This window comes from Homarus americanus, unplaced genomic scaffold, assembly GCF_018991925.1.
Source record: "Homarus americanus isolate GMGI-L3 unplaced genomic scaffold, GMGI_Hamer_2.0 scaffold32583, whole genome shotgun sequence".
In the NCBI taxonomy this organism is placed as follows: domain Eukaryota; kingdom Metazoa; phylum Arthropoda; class Malacostraca; order Decapoda; family Nephropidae; genus Homarus; species Homarus americanus.
This window is the reverse complement of record NW_024713129.1, coordinates 25,439,210-25,459,647: the sequence shown is the minus strand read 5'-3', so window position 1 is coordinate 25,459,647 and position 20,438 is coordinate 25,439,210. Positions and strand designations below refer to the sequence as shown.

The 20,438-nt window shown below is 38.2% G+C and overlaps 1 protein-coding gene across 1 annotated transcript in view; it reads left to right on the top strand.

Moving 5' to 3' along the window:
* The window catches only part of LOC121870543 (dynein axonemal heavy chain 10-like), a gene marked incomplete in the record, with an annotated part of 128,200 nt that extends 111,550 nt beyond the window's left edge, over positions 1–16,650 (top strand). The window contains 2 exon segments of the mRNA XM_042372377.1: positions 2,817–3,054; positions 16,412–16,650. Of these exon segments, the coding sequence (XP_042228311.1) occupies positions 2,817–3,054; positions 16,412–16,650 (477 nt within the window).
* Between the last annotated feature and the right edge of the window lie 3,788 nt (positions 16,651–20,438).

The window sequence follows — 20,438 nt, the reverse complement described above, 5'->3', positions numbered from 1 at the left end:
GTGGATGTATGTCTGCTCAGGCATGCGCTTCCACAATAATCCAGTCTCATCCACATTGAATATTTGCTCAGGCAAATAATTCCCTTCCACAATCACATCATCTAACTCCTCCTTAAAAGCTTCGGCAGCACCAACATCGGCACTAGCTGCCTCTCCACTCACCTTAACATTGTGTAGACTGTAGCGTTTCTTAAATCTATCAAACCACCCATGACTTCCTGTAATGGTTTGATCACATTCATCTCCTGCCTACTCCTTCATGCCTTGGAACAGGCTTCTTGCTTTAGCCTGTATGGTTAGAACGCTTAAGGGTACATGCTTCTGTATCTGGTCTTCTATCCATATCACCAATAATTTTTCCATATCGTGAATAGGACCTTGTCTTCTCTTTGATATTATAGTTCCCTTTATAGGTGTTGTTCCTTTCACTACTTCACGAATACGTTCCTTGTCCTTCAGAATAGTGGATATGGTCGAGTGTGAGAAACCTAGGTCGCGTGAGATTGTTGCTACTGTTTTTCCATTCTCATACTGTGTTATTATCTTTATTTTCATCTCAAAAGTAATTGCCTGTCTCCTTTTCCTTGGAACACCACCAGCACTCTCACTTTTACGCTTTCCAGTCATTATAAAGTCAATTAAATACGATAATAACGAAAGTTCACAGCGCGATCAGTATAGGATACGATAGTCAAACACAAACAAAGCGCTCCACTGAGTGAGTGTAGCCACGAGGCGACCTGAGACGCTCCACCCTCTTCCCCGAGACGGAAACGTTTCGATATAGAAAATGCGCTCGTTATTTGAAAATATTTTTGGTCACGACGGTCGCAGTCGTATGTCCCGACGGACGTACGGTCAAAGCAGGTCGAAAGTACCAATGGAAGTAAGTCCATGTAGTCGTAAGTTGGGGTCTAGCTGTAAAAATATATTTTTTTAAAGTTGATTTTTGTTCTCTATTTATTCCCACGGGGAAGGGGAGGGGAGGGGGGGGGAGTTACTGCCAGCAGCACCCTAACCCGAGGCTTAAAGGTTAAATAAACTGTTTGCGATTATTATACTGTAATAAAGAAATGGAGTTTCCAAGTTAATGAGAACTGCATTTATGGACTACGGTAGTTTAGACTCAAGGAAAACATCCTTAGCACCAAGAAACGTTCTGGTGATGTGGGCTAGTGTCTGTCTGTGGAAGATGTCTAGTTTAGACACTCGGAAACTTTTCCCAGTGACCGGAAACGGTTCTGGGGATAAGGAATTTTAGCGAGTTAGAAAGTCGTCTGGTTACCTAGAAATCTCCCATCCCCGGAAGTGCTCTGTACTAATTGTTCCAGCTAATGGGGATATCGTTACTATAGTAATTATACATTATACAGCTAGACCCCGACTTACGACGGGGTTAGGGACCCAAATCCAGGTCGTAAGTCCGACAAAGATAAAAAAATAAAAAAAAATAAAAAAAAATAAAAAAAAAATCTACAATGACATACAGCACAGTCGTAAGTCGTAAGTCGGGGTCTAGCTGTACATCTTTATTATTTTATACTGATCTTATTAAATTATATTTTAAAACAATCTTACCTTTCAGTTGCTCTCAAGTTTGAACAAGTGAAATGTCATAAAATAAACTGATAAATACACTATAACACTGATATACAGTGAGTTCTGCTATAACGCGTGTTTTGACAACGCGAATTGGCTCTAACGCGTTTTATGAATAGAGGAATGATATTTGTATAACGCGAACGCTTGTTTGCTGTAACGCGATTTTTGCTTACAATTTCTCCAATTTTGTGGTATTAACTGTGAATATGGTAAAGAAGAATATCTCCAAGAAGCTTTCTGGTGATCGCATTCCCGGTGATGATCGTAAAAGAAAGGCTATAACCCTTGAAGAGAAGCTCGATGTTATCAACCTCAAAATCACCCTTCTCCCCCATCAAGTTATATTCATATTTTTTCAAGGTAAAGTGTTACATTTACTGTATGATTTCATTATTAGATATGAATGCAACATCTATTTAGACTGTGCTATCCTTTGTGTTAGGCTATTACTAAATTTTTTTCGATTTCGAGTAGTAATCTGCACCTAACCCTATTTTCTCCATAAGCCCTGTTATTTGGATTATGCGAATTTCTATAACATGACGTTTTACAAGTACACAGCTATCGTTATAGCAGAACTGACTGTAGACGCTTTTAAAGCATTTCACAACACTTTTCTTAACTTTTACATGTAACTCAGACATTTATCATATCCTCAGAAGGCCATTATGGCACATTTTACACATATGACATTACAAATTTGAATATTGTAAATACTGTGAATGCTTTGGAAACACATAAACACTTTAAAGACTAATATTACAACACAATTGAAGGCATAAGTGTGTGGGGTGGATGTCAAGATAAAATTTAAAGGGCTCACTCACCCAGCCTTCTAGCTTTACTGCCAGAACAGCACTGATATCTAATGTATGGCATGCTGTGGACTGTTGCGAAGTTACCAATTAGTGATAGATTACCAATAGAGAGGAGATCTACCAGAATTATGTGCCAAACTCTCGAATGTTAATCAGAATTGCACGATTTTTTTTTTGTCTTGAATGACACTAGGTTGTCAGAGCCAATTGGACGTGATTATCTTTGATGTCTGTATGCATCATGGTGTGATAGTGTTAATAATACTTTTACTTTATTTCTTATAACTGGAACTTGGAATAATGATGTAATGTTTATATTTTCTATGAGGTTAAATTAATTAATCTTCCTGTTTCATTGAAATACTGTATTGAAGTTTTGTGAAATTTGATTATTAGAGTATAGAGATGACCTGGCGTACAATGAGATGGGCCACAGCTAAACTGGATGACCTGAAGAACCAAGTTGAAGAAGTGCAGATGGCCCTTCATAAGTGTGCTAGTGCTCAGGAAACACAAGTGGGGTGTTCATTACAACAACGCTTAGAAGACCATATCACTAGCCTAGAAGTGACGGCAGCACTCAGACAGCCAGCAGTGCAAGCACGACACTGGCAACACCTTGTTAATGTTACAGGTTGGTTATGTTCATGTGATAGAGAACAGATAGATCTTTAATATATATATTATATATATATAATATATATATTATATATATATATAATATATATATATATATATATATATATATATATATATATATATATATATATATATATATATATATATATATATATATATATATATATATATATATATATATATATATATATGCAAGTAAATCACTGTAGGTGGCGTGATCTGTGTATATGATAACCACGGAAGAAGAAAACACGGTTCCAAGCGCTTGTAATTACATCTTCAGGGGTGTACAGCATATATATATATATATGTATACAGTTGTACCCCCTTAAGCGTGGGTCAATAAACCCAGAGGTGCGTGTTAAGAAACTACGTTAACTGAACAACAAACATATGGGATTAATTCCAATAGAAACGGCCCGAGCCCCAAACTCACTTTTTTGACAACACATAACTATGTTGTAGTAAAAAATAACATCTTAATTTTATGATGGTACATCATAATTAATACTTAAGAGAAATAGAGAAATACAGTCGCTAAGTTAATGTCCATTCAAATAATGGACTCAACTCCCTCCCCACCCACTGCCACCCCTCCCAGAGAATTTTTAGGGAAAACCACTAAATTTTAATAAATAATCCCTCAAACTAAAGTTAGGATAATATAATTGACATTGCTGGATTCCTTGTAAGACCAGGAATATTTTGAATACAAATGTCATATATTTTGCACAAAAGATAACATATTTACTCAGAGTAAACAAAGTACTTACATTAGATCTAAAATTTGTATGTCTAATGCAAAATGTATGATGTTTATATTCAAAATGATCATCAAATTGTAAGAAATCCAGCAATATAAATTATATTCTGGCTGGGTAATTTGTATGAATTTTATGAGCTAAAACAAATATCTTCAGTTAATAAAAAAAAAATATTCTTCACAACACTATCTGTCAATCAAAGTAGCCCACCTTGCCTCCCGCCCCTCTTCCAACCGCGCCAGATGGTCGGTGGTCCCAACCCTCCCCCCCACCCCCCACCCCCCACCTTCCTTCCCTACCAGAGAAATAGTGGGTGAAAAAACTAGATTTTAACTTTTAGTAATAAATAATACCTCTGACTAAAGTTAGGATAATATAATTGACATTGCTGGATTCCTTGCAAGATCAGGAATATTTTGAATATAAATGTCATATATTTTGCACAAAAGATAACATATTTACTCAGAGTAAACAAAATACTTTCATTAGATCTAAAATTTGTATGTCTAATGCAAAATATATGATGCTTATATTCAAAATGATCATCAAATTGTAAGAATTCCAGCAATGTAAATTATATTCTGGCCGGATAATTTGTATGAATTTTATGAGCTAAATAAAAAAATTATACTTCACCCGTGTAAAGGGGTACACCCACCGCGGAATGTGAGCATCCTGGGTTCTGGCAGGGCACCGCGTAAACGTGGAAACGCGGAATGTGGGACCGCGTAAAGTGAGGGTTGACTGTGTGTGTGTGTATGTATATATATATATATATATATATATATATATATATATATATATATATATATATATATATATATATATATATATATATATATATATATATATATATATATATATATTAGAATGTCGATTTAAAGCGATTCAATTTAAGATTATGGATTTAAAGTGACACCCACAATTAAGGACAATGTTTTAATTTAAAGCCAATCTTTCCTATTTTGCGCGAGTCAATCTGGCGCATCTATTTAAAATTTTGCACCTAATGTTTCTCTGGGCACGTGATACTGTCCTAAGGGCAAAGCTGTACTGTACATGTACTCAAAATTATGTACTAAATGATAACTAAAATCATTGTGTAGTGCAAACTACAGGCATCCCCCATGTTACGGAAGGGTTGCGTCCCTGGAAAATTGACCGTATCGCAAAATTCCGTAACGCGAAACCTATTTTCCCATTGACTTACATTATTAAACTGGAGATGCGTTCCTAAGGAATTTTTTTTGGCCCCAAAAAAGTAATTCAAGCACTTTTATTAATGAAAATAAACATTTATAAACACAAACAATACAGTACATTAAATAATTTATGATATACCTTCTTAAAATCACCAAGTTTAATATCCAATGTTATACCTTTGCGGCTTGTTTTTGCACTACTGCGGTCACTTCCACTTGATGGCCTCTTTCCAGTCATCTTGAATAAGGGTAATGCACTGTACTGTACTTACTGTATGTTTGTAAAAGTTAAATCCAACTGCTGAGGCGAGAAACATGCGCACACACTGGATGTAAACAATGGAGTGACTCTTGGCAGTAGCAAACACCAAGAAATCCACACCAAACAAATAATAATTTAAAAATTTTATTTTTTTTTATACAGTCGACCCTCGTTAATTCGGACCCCTTTAATCCGGATTTCGGATAATTCGGACGAAATCTGAAGTGTCCGTATCAAATTTCTGGTTCTGGGATTGTCCCAGTTGTAATTGGGGTTGCTATTTCAAATTCTGTGTCACTTCTAAGAATTAATGAAGTCTCTGGTGCACTCTAGGATTAAGAGAAAACGGACGACTCAGGCGTCCTGAAGTGAGAGAAAACGGACTCCTATGACGGGGCACTCAAATAAAGAGACATGGCTACATGTTTTGTGGACTACCCACTTTACGGTATCCTTTTCATCACTTTGTAATAAACCTAGCCATGCCTATGTGTGTTTCTGATAATTACCATAACATTATATACTATTTATATATTTAGCGGTTGTACAAACACAAGGCCTCACACATGCCACTCAGACTGGCAGACTTGACAAGTTTTACCAACCATAAAGACAGTTGAAGCCTTAAACATCACTCACAATGGATCTTGAATATTCCAACTGTGATCAGACATACCTAAGTTGCCTCAACAATTGCAACCCCAGTTGCAATATCAAATTCTGTGTCACTTCTAAGAAATTATGAAGTCTCTGTTGCACTCTAAGATTAAGAGAAAACGGACGACCCAAGTGTCCTGAAGTGAGAGAAAACGGACTCCTATGACGGGGCACTCAAATAAACATACACATAGCTGTATAATGCAATATTAACCCCTAAATCGGTTAATTCGGACAATCGGCTAAAACGGACACCCTTCCCTCCCTATTAGTCGAATTAACGAGGGTCGACTGTAGTGATTTTTTTTTTTTTATAATTTTTAAAATTTACCCCAATTTCCGTAAGGGCGGATTTACGGGCCGTATCATGAAATTATTGGTCGTAATTTACAAATTCCGTACGAGTGAAATTTCGCAACCCGGGGTTCCGTAACGCAGGGGATGCCAGTATAGCATGTTTATATTCAAGTTAATCACTATCTTATAAGAATTCCAGGAATGTAAATTATATTCTTCCCGATCACTTCTGTGACATTTTATAAGCAAAAAACAAAAAAATCAATCTAAAGGACGTAAATAAACAAATAAATACTTCACTAGACCTTCGCGCCAACTGTCAACATGTCACCTCCCTCCCTCCCTCCCATCTTCCCAGCCAGGGTTTGGTGTTTTAGGTTTAAAGTTTTGAGCTTAAATAATGTCACAGACTAAAGTTAAGAGAATATAATTTGTATTGCACGAGTCCTTGCAAGTGATAAATATTTTTGCTCTGTTATAAAATTCTTAAATTAGAACTAAAATTTGTATGTCTAATGCGAGCTAAAGCAGGTTTATATTCAAATTATTCACTATCTTATAAGGATTCCAGCAATGTTAATTATATTCTCCCATGTCAGTTCAGTGACATTTTTAAGAGAAAAAACTTAGTCACACTTTAGGACAGATAAATAAATAAGCACTAGACCTTGGCAACAACTGTCAAACATATCACCTCACCTACCTCCCCCACTTCCCCCCCCCCCACCCCATCTTCCCAGCCAGTAAACAGACCATTTCGCATCCCTTATGAAAAACAATGTTTTGTTTATTCTAGGAGATGGGCTGAGGTGCATCTGCGTAGACTCTCAGTCTTTTTAGTATTTTGTGTTTCTCTCAAGTACCAAACTAAATTATTCCATTGAAACAACACTTCGATTTAGTGCGAATTCGGTTTAAAGCGACCTCCTCTCTTGGAACGTATCTCGTGTTATGTCGACGTTCTACTGCAGGGGTGGGCAAAGTATGGCCCCCGGGCCTCATTTGGCCCGCCAAATTATTTATGTGGCCCGCCACTGCATTTGGCAATAGAAAAAAAAATCTTATTAATTACAGAAAGGACAATTTTGGAAGTTGGGTGGACATAGCAGCAATACTGGCTCGTCGCTGTTAACCTGTGGCACTCGAAGTGTGCCACCATTCATGAAGTGGCCCGCCATCAAAAATAATTGCCCACCCCTGTTCTACTGTATATATATATATATATATATATATATATATATATATATATATATATATATATATATATATATATATATATATATATATATATATATATATATATATATATATATATATATATATATATATATATATATATATATATATATATATATATATATATATATATATATATATATATATATGTAAGTATATATATATATATATGATATATATATATATATATATATTAGTAGATTTTGTTTATTCTTGTTTAACTCATTGCAGACATTTTTACATTATATATTGTATATTTTTTCTGATATTCTGCAGGCTGGAGAGTAAAAATAAACTTTACTTCCACTTGTCTTCATTGTTTCACTTATAATGCTGTGATCTCTCCATAAACAACTAAGTGACATGCTCTCTTGTCACATATGCACTGCTGTTTTATGGAGATCCCACACTTCTAGAATTTTTCGCCCCATCCTTTTATCTCCTCTTTGGTCGTCTGCTCCCCCTCTATCCACTTCTGAAGTACAGTTAACCCTCACTTTGCGCGGTCCCGCATTCCGCGTTTCCACGTTTACGCGGTGCCTTGCCAGAACCTCACGTGCTCACATTACGCGGTACGTGAACCCCATTACGCGGAGAGTGTCCGGCGCGACTCTATTTTTAGATTCGCCCCACCCGCCACCTGCCCGCCTGCCTGCCTGCCTGCCTCTCCCTCCTCCTCCCTCCGCTTAGGCAAGCGGCGCGGTAAGGTTGCGCAGTGTGTGTCTTTGTTGCGTTATCACTGACGTCATATGACGTATCAGACCTGTGATTGGCCATGCATCCCTACCCCCCTCTGCTGCTAGCTGTAATTGGCTTAAAGTATTATGACGTGTCCACCCGGGGGACGGAGGAAAGACGACGCTTGACCTAGCCGCGGCAGTTTCATCCCTCAAGGCCACTCCGTGTAAACGCCCATCCATTGTTCCGTAAAATGGCTTCCGCCGGACCACCACCACCCCCAGAGAGAAACCTTTCCTTACCTGGACCCAGCGGCACTAAACCAAAGAAGACACGACGTTCCTTAAGCTACGAGGTGAAGTATACCATCATCCAAGAGTTGGAGAAAGGAACAAGGCAGGTTGATTTGGCGCGCCAGCATGGCGTGAATGAATCTACGATCCGGACTATAAAGAAGGATTCAGCCAAGATAAAGGAGCACATGAAGATCACAAAGTCTACAGGTGCTTCTATGATCAAGTATTTTCACAACCAGGTGCTTCTCAAGACAGAAAAATTACTTGTGAGGTACTTGGTGCGTCAGGCGCGACGGAACATGGCGGTCGACACGCGCTCTGTTAAGGACTACGCACGTGAACTGTACATGGCAGTGGCACGAAAGATGGGAACTTCAGAGCTCAAACCCTTTAATGCTTCCTCTGGGTGGTTACAGAGGTTTAAGATCCGGAACAAGATCACCAAAATAAACATTGGTGGTGAAGAAGCGAGTGCTGATCGTGCTGCGGCTCGGGAATTTCCTCCGTTTTTACGTGAGATTATGGAGGAAGGACAGTACAGTGACGACCAGGTGTTTAACATGGACGAATCTGGTCTTTTCTGGAAAAAGCTACCTTCCAAGTCCTTCGTTGTGAAGAATGCCAGCAGGATTCGGGGCCGGAAAATGCAGAAGGAACGCATCACCGTCCTGTTTACCACCAATGCCTCCGGTACCTGTAAGCTCAAGTTATCGGTGATCCACACAGCCCGCAAGCCGCACGCCTACAAAACCATGGACATGACCAAGCTAAATGTCCACTGGCTGACCGCACGTAAGGCGTGGATGTTCTCTACACTGTTCCTCTCCTGGTGTGATGACTGTTTTGTTCCCGATGTAAAAAAATTCTGTGAGCTACAGAATGTGCCATTCAATATTTTGTTGCTGCTGGACAACGCACCAGGACACTCGCCCCTACTGTTAGATCGTCACCCCAACGTAAAGGTGGTCTTCCTTCCTCCCAACACTACGTCATTAATCCAGCCCATGGACCAGGAGTTGATTTGCAATGTGAAAGCTGCATTCTCAACAAAAAAATTCCAGCTCGTGAACCACTACACCAACACCAGGGAAGAGTTGCGTAACCTGAGTGACACCACCACCGATAGCAAGAGCGAAGAAGATGAGGATCAACAGTTGGAACAGCAAAAAATACTCTTCAAACAATTCTGGAGAGTATTTAACATCAAGAAAGCTGTGGACTTCTTGGTGGAGTCATGGGATCAGCTGTCTATTGCTACAATTCGTCACGCATGGAGACATGTGTTGCATGGAATACCAGGTGAGAGGAGTCAATCTGTGACTGGTGAGGTTCAGAATGTTGCAGTAGCAGTGGACCTTGCCAGAGAAGCTGCGCAGACTGTTACAGTTCCAGGCTTCTCCGAGACAACCAACGACGACATCTTGGAGGTGATCAGAAATCCTGAAGTGACTGCCGACGAGATGTTGGAAGAAGAACACGCCAGTGAAGAGGAGGAAGAAGGTGCGGCAGTCTCCGAAGAACACAATTTAAGTCATAGTGATATTAAGGGTGCCATGGAGTGTGCAGAGAAGATGAAGTCCTTCCTTTCCCGCGACAATGACGATGACCGCTATGAAGTCTTCCATACCCGGCTGGTGCAGGCTATGGAGCCGTACATCAAGGTGTATCACGACAACATCAACGCCAGCCGTCAGCAAAGCATAACAGATTTCTTCGCCTGCAACCCACCACAGCCAGCCCAAGCCAGTGATAGTGGCAGTGAAGATGACTTTGAGGGATTTGTCAGGGAAGCCCTGACAACTGTAAGTGACAGTGATGGTGATTCACCTAGTAATGGTGATTCACCTGAGGGCCAGTAATCTGCCCTCTGCCTCGGAGCCAGCCTCCATCCCCGTATGCCGACCCATCTCTTCTACTACCGTAAGTGTTACACCTAATTTTTAGTTTTCTAACCTAACCTTTATTTTTCCTATGTTAACCTTTATCTTTCCTAACCTAACCTCTTCTATATTACTTGTTTTTTCATACCATCATAAAGTTAAGATAAAATTTTACTACAACATAGTTGTGTGTCGTCAAAAAGTGGAGTTTGGGGATCGGCCCGGACTCCATTTCAATTAATCCCATATGTTATGTTATTCACTTTACGCGTTTCTCACTTTACGCGGGACCCTCCGGGTTACATTAACCGCGTAAAGTGAGGGTTAACTGTATATATTCTTCTTATCAATCTTTCGCCTCCCAATTTTACTGTATGTTCATATTACCATAACAAACCCCACTTGCATATCTGTCCAACACATCTTTCCTTTCCATATCTCTGTCTAGATTCTGTATTTTTCACCCCAAGTATTACTCTCTAGCACAACATTTTCTGTCACTTATAATATGCTTCTTCCTTGTACAGTCCCAGATTAAGCTCTTAGTACAGTCATGGTGGAGGTATAAACTCCACCCCCACCCTTACTGGACAGCGGGTAGCTGTCCATCCATCACCCACCACACAAACTTTAAGCACCTGTGACAGTTCATCGAACTAAAGCTCGACCGCACCCATTTCTCAGTAAGGACTGAAGGTATGTTGTGTTTTTCTTTAAAAATTCACGAAATTGTTTATCCAATAAAGTTTTTACATTATTTGGCATAATAGGTTAGATTATTATTAGATAATCATAATTTATACATTGCAATACAGAAGACACAGGGAGAATGTGTTTGTTGTCTGGGGTTTGCTTTATAATAATGTCTTCCAACTGTTGTTCCTCAGAATGGTAACCAGAAAACTATGCATTAAAGTGCCCTGTAATATGATTCATAAGAATACTTTACCACCCTCCGTGATAATGGCCTATCATAGATATGCATATAAGCTTTGTTTGATCCCTCGATGGATAATGTGATGGGGAGTATAGCTGACATATGGTGACATGATTAATATTAAAAGCGTGCCACAACTACAAGTAGGTCACAACATCATTGATTCGGGTTGGATGGAAAAATAAGGTAAAAGCTGCATGACCATATTTTATTTCTAGTTATACTCATAAAGGTAACCATAAATGTTGCTAGCTAATGTTGTATACACTCAATATCTTTGTAAATATTTGCAGTTAAAACATGGTAAAACAATGATTCAAACAATATATCTTTTAGATTACAAATTATGCATAACACATGTTTTTGCAAAAATTATCAATTCAGTAGCCAATCAGCACTTTTTTTTTTAGGGGCTGTAGCCACAAAGGTCTCCTGGCCTTGATCTCCACTGTGTGTATTCCCATGTCTGGTAATATTACGCTCAGGTTATAATTAACATAGATATATATATTTAACAAAACAATGATATCCTTTCCCCAGTCCTTATTGAGAAGTGGAAGTATCAAGGAGCTCAATTGTTGAGCTGCTTGGGTGCTGTTTAGGGTTATGACAGTACTGTGACCAGTGAGGCCACTGCTTGAGAAATTTGTTGCTATCTTGAAAATTTTACCCCTCGCTACAAGCTTCAAAAAAAAATAGAAACCTTACTTGAAAGATTTTAATAAAAATTCTATTTTAAACTATTATTATTTTATATTTAAGAACCATAATTACCGGTTACTTAGATACAACAATGTTTTTTTTTACATTTAGTGTGCTAAGTAATTTGGCACCCTCTGGGCCCATGGTTAGCTAATTTCACCTGTAAGTGAAATGAATCTTCCATCTTTTATTTAGAAGAAAATTGATCTTAAATTTTTTTTTTTTTTAGTTTAGTCTCGTCTCAAACCATCCAATGAATAGATTTCGTTTTATTTTTGTAATGCAAATTACCGAGTGTCTATTTTCATTGATTATCTATTATTTTTGTGTATATTTTATGTATTTGTACATTTTACAGCAAACCTGCTTGATTAAAAATTAAAATAATTGTAATTGGATATAATTTGTCACATCTCAATTTTTTTTTGCAATATAGGAAGATTTCAGAAAAGAATCCATTATAGCTTTTATTTTTGTTCAAGCTCTGAATGCGACATCAACAATGTTACCTAGGTATGTAACAATATGACCTTCCATCCAGTAAGAATTGGGGGAGAGACTTTGCACCCTCCACCTAGACTGTTTTAATAACATTTGTCGGGGCTGTTCATCCAGAGCCTGTGTTTCACTCATATGTATTAATGTTAGCACAACAGTATTTATATCCAGTAGCTTTACAAAATCAAAATTTAGTGGAGGTACTTTTTTAAGCTTTTCCCCAGAAAGCTGAGTGAATGGGTAACACAGACACTATCTAAAGTTGAAATTAATAAAAAATTCTTGCTGCTTTCTTTACAGGTTTTGGGGAGTAAATGAATTATCTGCCTCAGGTGTGGAGTGAATTGTGGTGTGTGGGATGTGTTGGAGCTTGACTCTCCGTCATCCACAGCTTGTTGCTACAACTGTTGCTGCTTCTGTTCGGGAGAGTCTCATAACAATCGATTAGGAGATAACTAATGTAAGCTATTTTGTGCCTCATAATGGCGTTATCCACTTCCTGACCTAATGGAAAATAGTTCACCCAGGACACATGTGACAGTAACTACCATATTTTATGGCATATAAGATGCACCCCATTTTTGTAGCAGGGAGTATTTTAGGAAAAACTTTTTATGTGTATTTTTCCAACTGTAGCCATAGTTTTTAATACAGTATACAGTATCCAGTAAACTATTGAGAAATAGATCAAAATACAGTAAAACCTGGAATTAACTGACCACATATGAAGGGGGCAGGCGGATAATCCGAAAGGTCAGTTAATAGTACATAAAGTCTTTCTGAAACTCATGCATACATTTTCCAAAGTACTTGAACCTACCTCATTTAAGTCCCTCTATTCATTTTTGTTCATTTGCCATTCATATTTCCAATTGAATTTGCATGGCGCAATGCTCCACTTTAACAAATAATTATGAAACAGCACAGAAACCATGAATATAAAAAATGGAAGAAGTCAAAGAACATGTCATCACAAAATTGTGACCTAGTCCCAGGTTGCTGATCTGACTTTTCTACCTCCATTTACACACACAATTGCAGGTCTCAATTGCTTCTCTTACCTATTGACAACACAACAAACATATATTGTTTCTCCTCTTGATTTTTTTTCATTTTGCATTTGTTTATGGTTCTTTATTACCTATTATTGTACAGGTTGACAACCCTTTATCGAAACAAGCCAACGAAGTTTTTGGAGATGTGTACTTTCAAACTGCAGTCACTGACCACATTGGGGCCTGGGGGGTGAAAATGTAATGGTAATAATAATTATAATAATAATAATAATGATAATACGTGCAGTAATAATAATAATTATTCATAGTAAAATAAATTTTTAATAAAAATACAAAAATAAAATAAGAATGATAACAATAATAATACTGTAATAATAAAATAATAATAATAAAAAATACAAAAGAAAAGAAAAAAAAAAGATATTTTAGCCCCAGAACAATATTGGGTCAGTGACCTGTGCCCGGTGGGCTGATCCCTGAAAAAAAAAAAAAAAAAAAAACTAACCATTCTGAAATCCGAAAAATTCCGAAACCGAAATGCATCTGGTCCCAGGATTTGGATAAGGAATTATCAACCTGTATTATCATTTATAGCCCCCAGGCCCGATGTGGGTCAGTGACCTGTGCCCAGGTGACTCATCCCTAAAAATTAGGAGTTAAGGATTGACGGTTAATCCGAAAGTCAGTTGTCGAGGGCAGTTATCTAGGTTTTACTGTAATGCAATAAATAAGTAACAAAAAAAAAGCTGTTTTCTAAAAACATCTTTGTGATATAGATTCGAATCTTGACGTCCTTAAAATGCTACCTAGGTATGTTAATTCCTAATAGCCAGTGCATGAGCCAACATGCAAGCTTATTAAAACATCTAATAATTACTTAATAAGTAATATGAGGAGGACTTACGCCACTACCTGGCATTTAATTGCTATTTTTCAAGTCCTTCCTTCATCCAGCTACCCATCGCCCTGCGAACCTCATCTCTTGCCTCAGAGAGCAGTAATTAAAAGTCAACTCTCGGTGGAGATGGGTGGGTTATGAACTGTCGCATTGAGCTATATCACAAAAGCTTCAGATTTTAGAAAAAAACGGCTTTTTGTTCAATACTCTGAATACGGCGCTCAACAAAAATACCCCTAAATGGAAATTGGGGAGGAGGTGACTTTACATACAAGGCTCTGCTGACTTAGGTCCCTGATTATATTATAAATTATTTTTGAAAATTTCCAAAATTAGAGCGTTTACGGAAGGTAAAATGTTAATTTACTCAAAAAGGATACTCACTTTATTCTAATGAGGAATAAGGTCTGGTAGTGGAGATTGAATAGATAGGGGAGGGAACCCAACACCACCCATTTGAAGCATCTCTCACATTGATGGAGGTAGCTGTCTTTGAAAGTTTACAGAAGATCTCCAAAAGCCCATTTCCTTGATCTGACTGAGACTCATATGCTGCAGAGGGCCACAGACCCTGCATATTTCCTAGTATCATGTGCAAAATTTCTTGCCAGGGTCTGCTTGATTCACTAATTGAGATACAAGTTTGTCAATTGACTAGGGAGATAATTTCTTACCATCCCTTGATGAGAAAACATAAGAATCCTCTATTGAGGAATCTGGTTAACCATTCCTGAAGATTTTTAACTGGACACAGTATGTGAGGAACCCTAGTTTCATCCATTAGACGTTTTATCCTAGGTTGAGCTTGGAAATCTTCCTTTCATTTGTTCTTAGGATCTCCGTGGGAAAAGGATAACATCCTCGTCAGAAAATACCAGCAATAATGGTGTGGATTATTGGAAATTGAAAATATCCAGTTCACTGATTCTCATACCCGTTGCTATTGCTAGAAGGAAAGCTGCCTAGGAGTAATTATCCCTGTTCAGATTTATATGGGCCCCATAAGAAGATTAGTAACTTTTTCCAGAGACAAGGCAGGATTCTCTTGGAGTCGAGGAGGTCTCTGAATGAAAAGGGCGATCTTAGCAATTAATAAATCCTTGGGTTCAAGTAATATTAAACCCAAGCCAGAGGGTCAGCAATGCTGATTTGAATCACAAATTCCATCAATCACCAAAAACTAGCTCTGAACAGAAATTCTAGAAATTCTAATACAACTGTTTCCAATAATGAATCCGGAGTTAACAACGATAGAACAATGAAAGCTTTCTCATATTGCATGAAGTTTGGGGTCTATGACCTACTAATATGATTAGCTATATTAGATGCTGTAACCTCTTAAACTTTTGAGAAACTCAAGCATGAAGTGCCAAAGGATATCTCGAACTGAGAATGTAGTACCTGGTCTAGACATCCTTGTTGCAATTGTAGAGATTCGGGCACCAGTCCAGTAGATCTAGGCACCAGGTTGTAGGATCCAATATGGTGCAATTAAGAGGACTTTGCCTCGGAAGGATCTGGTTGTGAACCACTTTGGGCAATATTTTTCACAGGTGGGGAATAGATAGATTAATTCAAGGTTCCAATCTAAGAAGGAGGGCATTTCTAAAAGATTTGACCTTTCAGAGATGCATAAACTGGCATCTTGTAATTTGTTGGAAGGCAAGCAGATCTATCTGTGGAGTTCCAAACTTCTTCACTAGACTCTTGAACTCCGATACAGCCTTTAGGGACCATTCTGTTTCTGTCGATACTGGCGGAGCCGGGACAAGCGCATCTGCTGGAGTATTGTTTTGCACTCGGTATATAAGGTGCTGAGGTAAAGTGTTTGTGTTGCACAAATACTGAAAAAATTTTCTGATAGTTGTAGAAGAGTGAACCTTGTTGACCTACTGATGATTGAAGACAAAACACTGCCATTTTGTTGTCCATGGCAAACAGGATTGTCATATTTTGTAAATTTGGGTTTGCCGACAAAAGAATAGGACCACTGCTAATTCTTTTATATTTATGTTTTTGGCCCCAAAAGGAAGTTCTCCACTTCCCTTGATTTTAATTCCCCTTTTGAAGAATGGTATCTATCCCTATTTGGATAGCATCCGGCCTGTGACAAGCCTGTATGAGGTGGAACCCGGTGAGAGGACCGATTGGCTTGGTTGTCCCAGCATAACAGATGATTCTTTGTCTGAATGTGAGGAGAAAGAAGCAACTTTTTCTGTTTCTCTTGAAGCAACTTTGCGCCCAGATGAGATAGTTGCTTTTCCTTAACTTTCCCAATGGAACCACTATTGTGGCAAAATTCAACAGACCGAAGTTTTTCCCAATCGTTACTTAAGAAACCTTGTGCTTTACACAAAAGGCTTCTCTTTGTTTTATCAAATCTGTTACTTTTGTTCCAGGTAAACTGACTGACCGCGGTTGTATCCCAGTAGGCCTAACCAATCCAACTTTTGATGTGGTATTAAGTTTGATTTTACCTGGTTTTATCTTTAAACCAAAGGTTTTGAAATAGTATTAGTGTGCGTTGGGTTTGCTCTTTGACAATCTTTGAAAAAAGTTTCCCATTATCAGCCAATCGTCTAGATAAGCAAAGGTTCTTATGCCCTCCTTTGCAAGAGTTCTTTCTGGGAATATTTGCGGTTTTGTAGCTTTTTGAATTATGATTATCAGTCGAATGGCATCACTGTGAATTGATAACTTAATTCCCCTACTTTGAACACCAGAAATTTTCTGTACCTAGAATAACAGGAACGTGATATCACGCATCTTCGAGATCCACTTTTGAGATCAAGCATTGGGTGGAAGTAGATGCACCTCAGATGGTCGTAAATGAGCATCTTGAAACTTCTTTTGGGAATAAATTTGTTTTAGGATTGAAAAGATCCAAAATCCATCTTCATTTGTAAGCTGCCTTTCTTGAGAGGGACTGGGAATAGGTGAGACATAAAACATTCTCCTGACTACAACGGTTCCTATGACACCTCTGTTTAGTAGTTGACTTACAAATTTTTTTTAAGTAATGGGGTTGGTTTTTGACCCTTCTTTTGGGAGTGCTAGGGAGATGCCTCCCAACCAAGTCATGTAGAGACCCCCTTTGATTGTTTTGTAAGCCCCGCCTGGAAGAAGTCCATCTGTTCTAACCCCTAGACTGACCCAGCTGTCTGAAAGCTTCATTATTGGAAGGGGAAGTTGCTGAGAGTGGTGGAATAAGGTCTCCTTTAAGCTTCTGAACAAACATACCTCTATTACTTCTTTGATTATTTCCTCCTCAAATTTCACTTAGTTGATATCCGCCCCAGGCAGCTGGTCTGTTCCCTGTAAAACCTTCCTCTCCTAGGTTTCTGAAAGGTCTGAGGACTCCTGGGGACATTAATAATAATAGTATTACTCCAAAGATGATCTATAATTAATCAATGATAGCTCACCAAGCAAAGCAGGAAGAAAGAGAGAAAAACGTATTATCAACAAATAAGCTACCACTTGAAGCATTATTTGTTGCTTGTTCTCACTGGGTGGACTTTTCAGTTTTAGGGCTTTCAACAAATGATCTAAGAATGAATTGTACACAGGGAATATGGGTTCTTGCTTAAGCAGCATAAAACATTTGTCCACTTCTGAATTTTCTTCATAGTCCAGCACAAACTTAGTTAACCTTGTTACCTCATAATTACCAGACCAAACATCTGCTGCCAATTTCCCTAGTTTCACAGAATTCTTCAAACATCAGTGCAGGGGCAACTGGTTTCAAATTTTTTGCCAAACATATCAACATATTTTGGAAGCTTTGACAAATATTGGGAAAAAGATCATATAAGGAACTCTTTTCGTCATTAAATTGGAGCTTCAAAAAACTAAACTTGAGAGCATTCTGTCAGCGGGAATAGATGTTAGAGTCTTTCAATAAATTAGCCCAGACCGTCCTATTTCAGAGATCATCTTTGGGCAAATATCAGGCTTCAAAGTGTAGTATCACCCTCCAAAACAAAAGAGTGATGACCCAAAGTTGCATGTCGCTACTCTCTCTTTAGTTGCTGAGATATAAGGAAGCTTAGAACATTTTCATAAAATATCTTGAATAAAGGAATCACAGATTCCAGATGGATTAGTGAACAAAAGAAGACTTAGCTCTTGCAATGGCCAACTCCATGGCCTGTTAGAATCAACCTTGCACTCAATATTATCCAGCAACTGAGTTTCAGTCGACAGCACAGCCTGTTTCCACTCGCAGTAACCAACACACTTTTTGTCCCAGGTGCGATGATTTAAGATAATGGGTAGGATGAAATCAGTCTCAACAGGTTCTTCCTGCTCAGAGACTAGATACTATGACTAGAACCAGGCTCATCGTCCTGATCCTGGAATCACTGAAGAAATCAGACTGAGTAGATGAGGTTTTTGAAGACTTCCCATTGCCCCATTGTCTGGAGGTCCAATAACTTATTTTTCTTAGCAAGCAGTCTTGTCTAAGTGGGGATTAAGTCTTTATAACACCGTAAAGCCTAAACTTTCTGCCAACTTGGGATCTTTCCATTGTTGTACATTCAAAAATTTACTCTTCAAGGCCTTATTCACCTATTTTAATTTGTAGTGCAATAAATCTTTCTTATCACCTGTGGCAGTGGGGTGAAAAATTTGATCATAACAAACTGCACAATCAAACTGGTGAAAATAAGTTATTTGAGACACAGGCTGCCATAAATGCTTTAAAGCCACATGAGGATCTATCTTAGTAATCAGAATCACTGTACATTTTTTATAAGTACATGTAGTATGGCCCCTTGGGTCTTGGGTGAAACTCCTACTACTGAATTCAAATTCTCTACTGACAGACAATTCCTTGAATGTGAACAATTCATGAATGTAGTGCCACAGAGCTGAACTTTCCTGATCCTTGTAGCTCTACATCACTCAATAGTATCTCCTCAGGGACAGTTCCATTGTCTCCTCCATTATCTATAGACACGAGTCCTGACCTTCATCCTCCAGTTGAACATCCCACTCATCACAATTCAGGAGGATACCATGGTCATTATATCATTATAACACAAAGTAATAATAATAATAATTAATGGGAGAAAATATTTTCTCTCCCCAAACTTAATATCAATATGACTCATAAATGTTATATTATTTGTAAGTTAGTATTATACAAGTCACTCAACGATGACCAATATAAACAATAACTCACTATTTCGTATCTGTCTCCCGACTCTTATTTATCAAGTATCCTTAGCTCAATGAAACTTATTTATTTAAATTTGTTTTTATAAAATAATTTCATTCAGAACATTATTGAGAGGGATCATCAAGATCTTATTTGTTGTCAGGGCACAGAAATTATCCCCCAAGTAAACACTTAAAGGAAAAATTCTCGTCGCACTATCACCCAACAGGAGTTTGACAGTGCTGAGCCGCTAACATAAGCTCTATTGGTAGCAAAAATTCACTGTTCTCTAGCAATGTTTATTGGGTTGAAATTCCACCCTGAATTGGTCTCCTTATAACCCATAGAAGGTGTAAAGTCCATTTCAACATTACTCTAGATTGCTAGTAAGACGGAAGGGTCAACATTCAAGGAAAACTGAGTCAACGCAGCCTCGCTAAAAGTTAAAGCGAACCCGCTACTGAGGACATTAAAGTTATGAAATTAAACTCAACTCTGGCCTTTTTGCTGAGAACAAATAGAAACCAAAGTGGAAGCCCAGGTTTTAATGAGCGATACATAAGAGTAGGGAGAGAGATAGTCATGAAATATTGTAATGCTTACATGAATAATTGGGACAAAGATCGTAAACAATATACAGTTGGTCCTCATATTCGCGGTCATTCCAGCGTTTCACCGTTAACGATTGCCTTGCCAGAATTTCTTATTTTACGCCATTCAGGGTAGTAGACAACCCCCATTCTGTAGGGGAAGCGTAACTAGCTTCCAGCGCCATTTTCAGATCCAACTTCGCCATCCGCCATGTTGTGTAGGCGTAAAATGAATTAGCACAAAATTCGCCCAGTCATCAAAAACGTGCAGTTCTTCACCCATACCCACCACAGCATTGAGT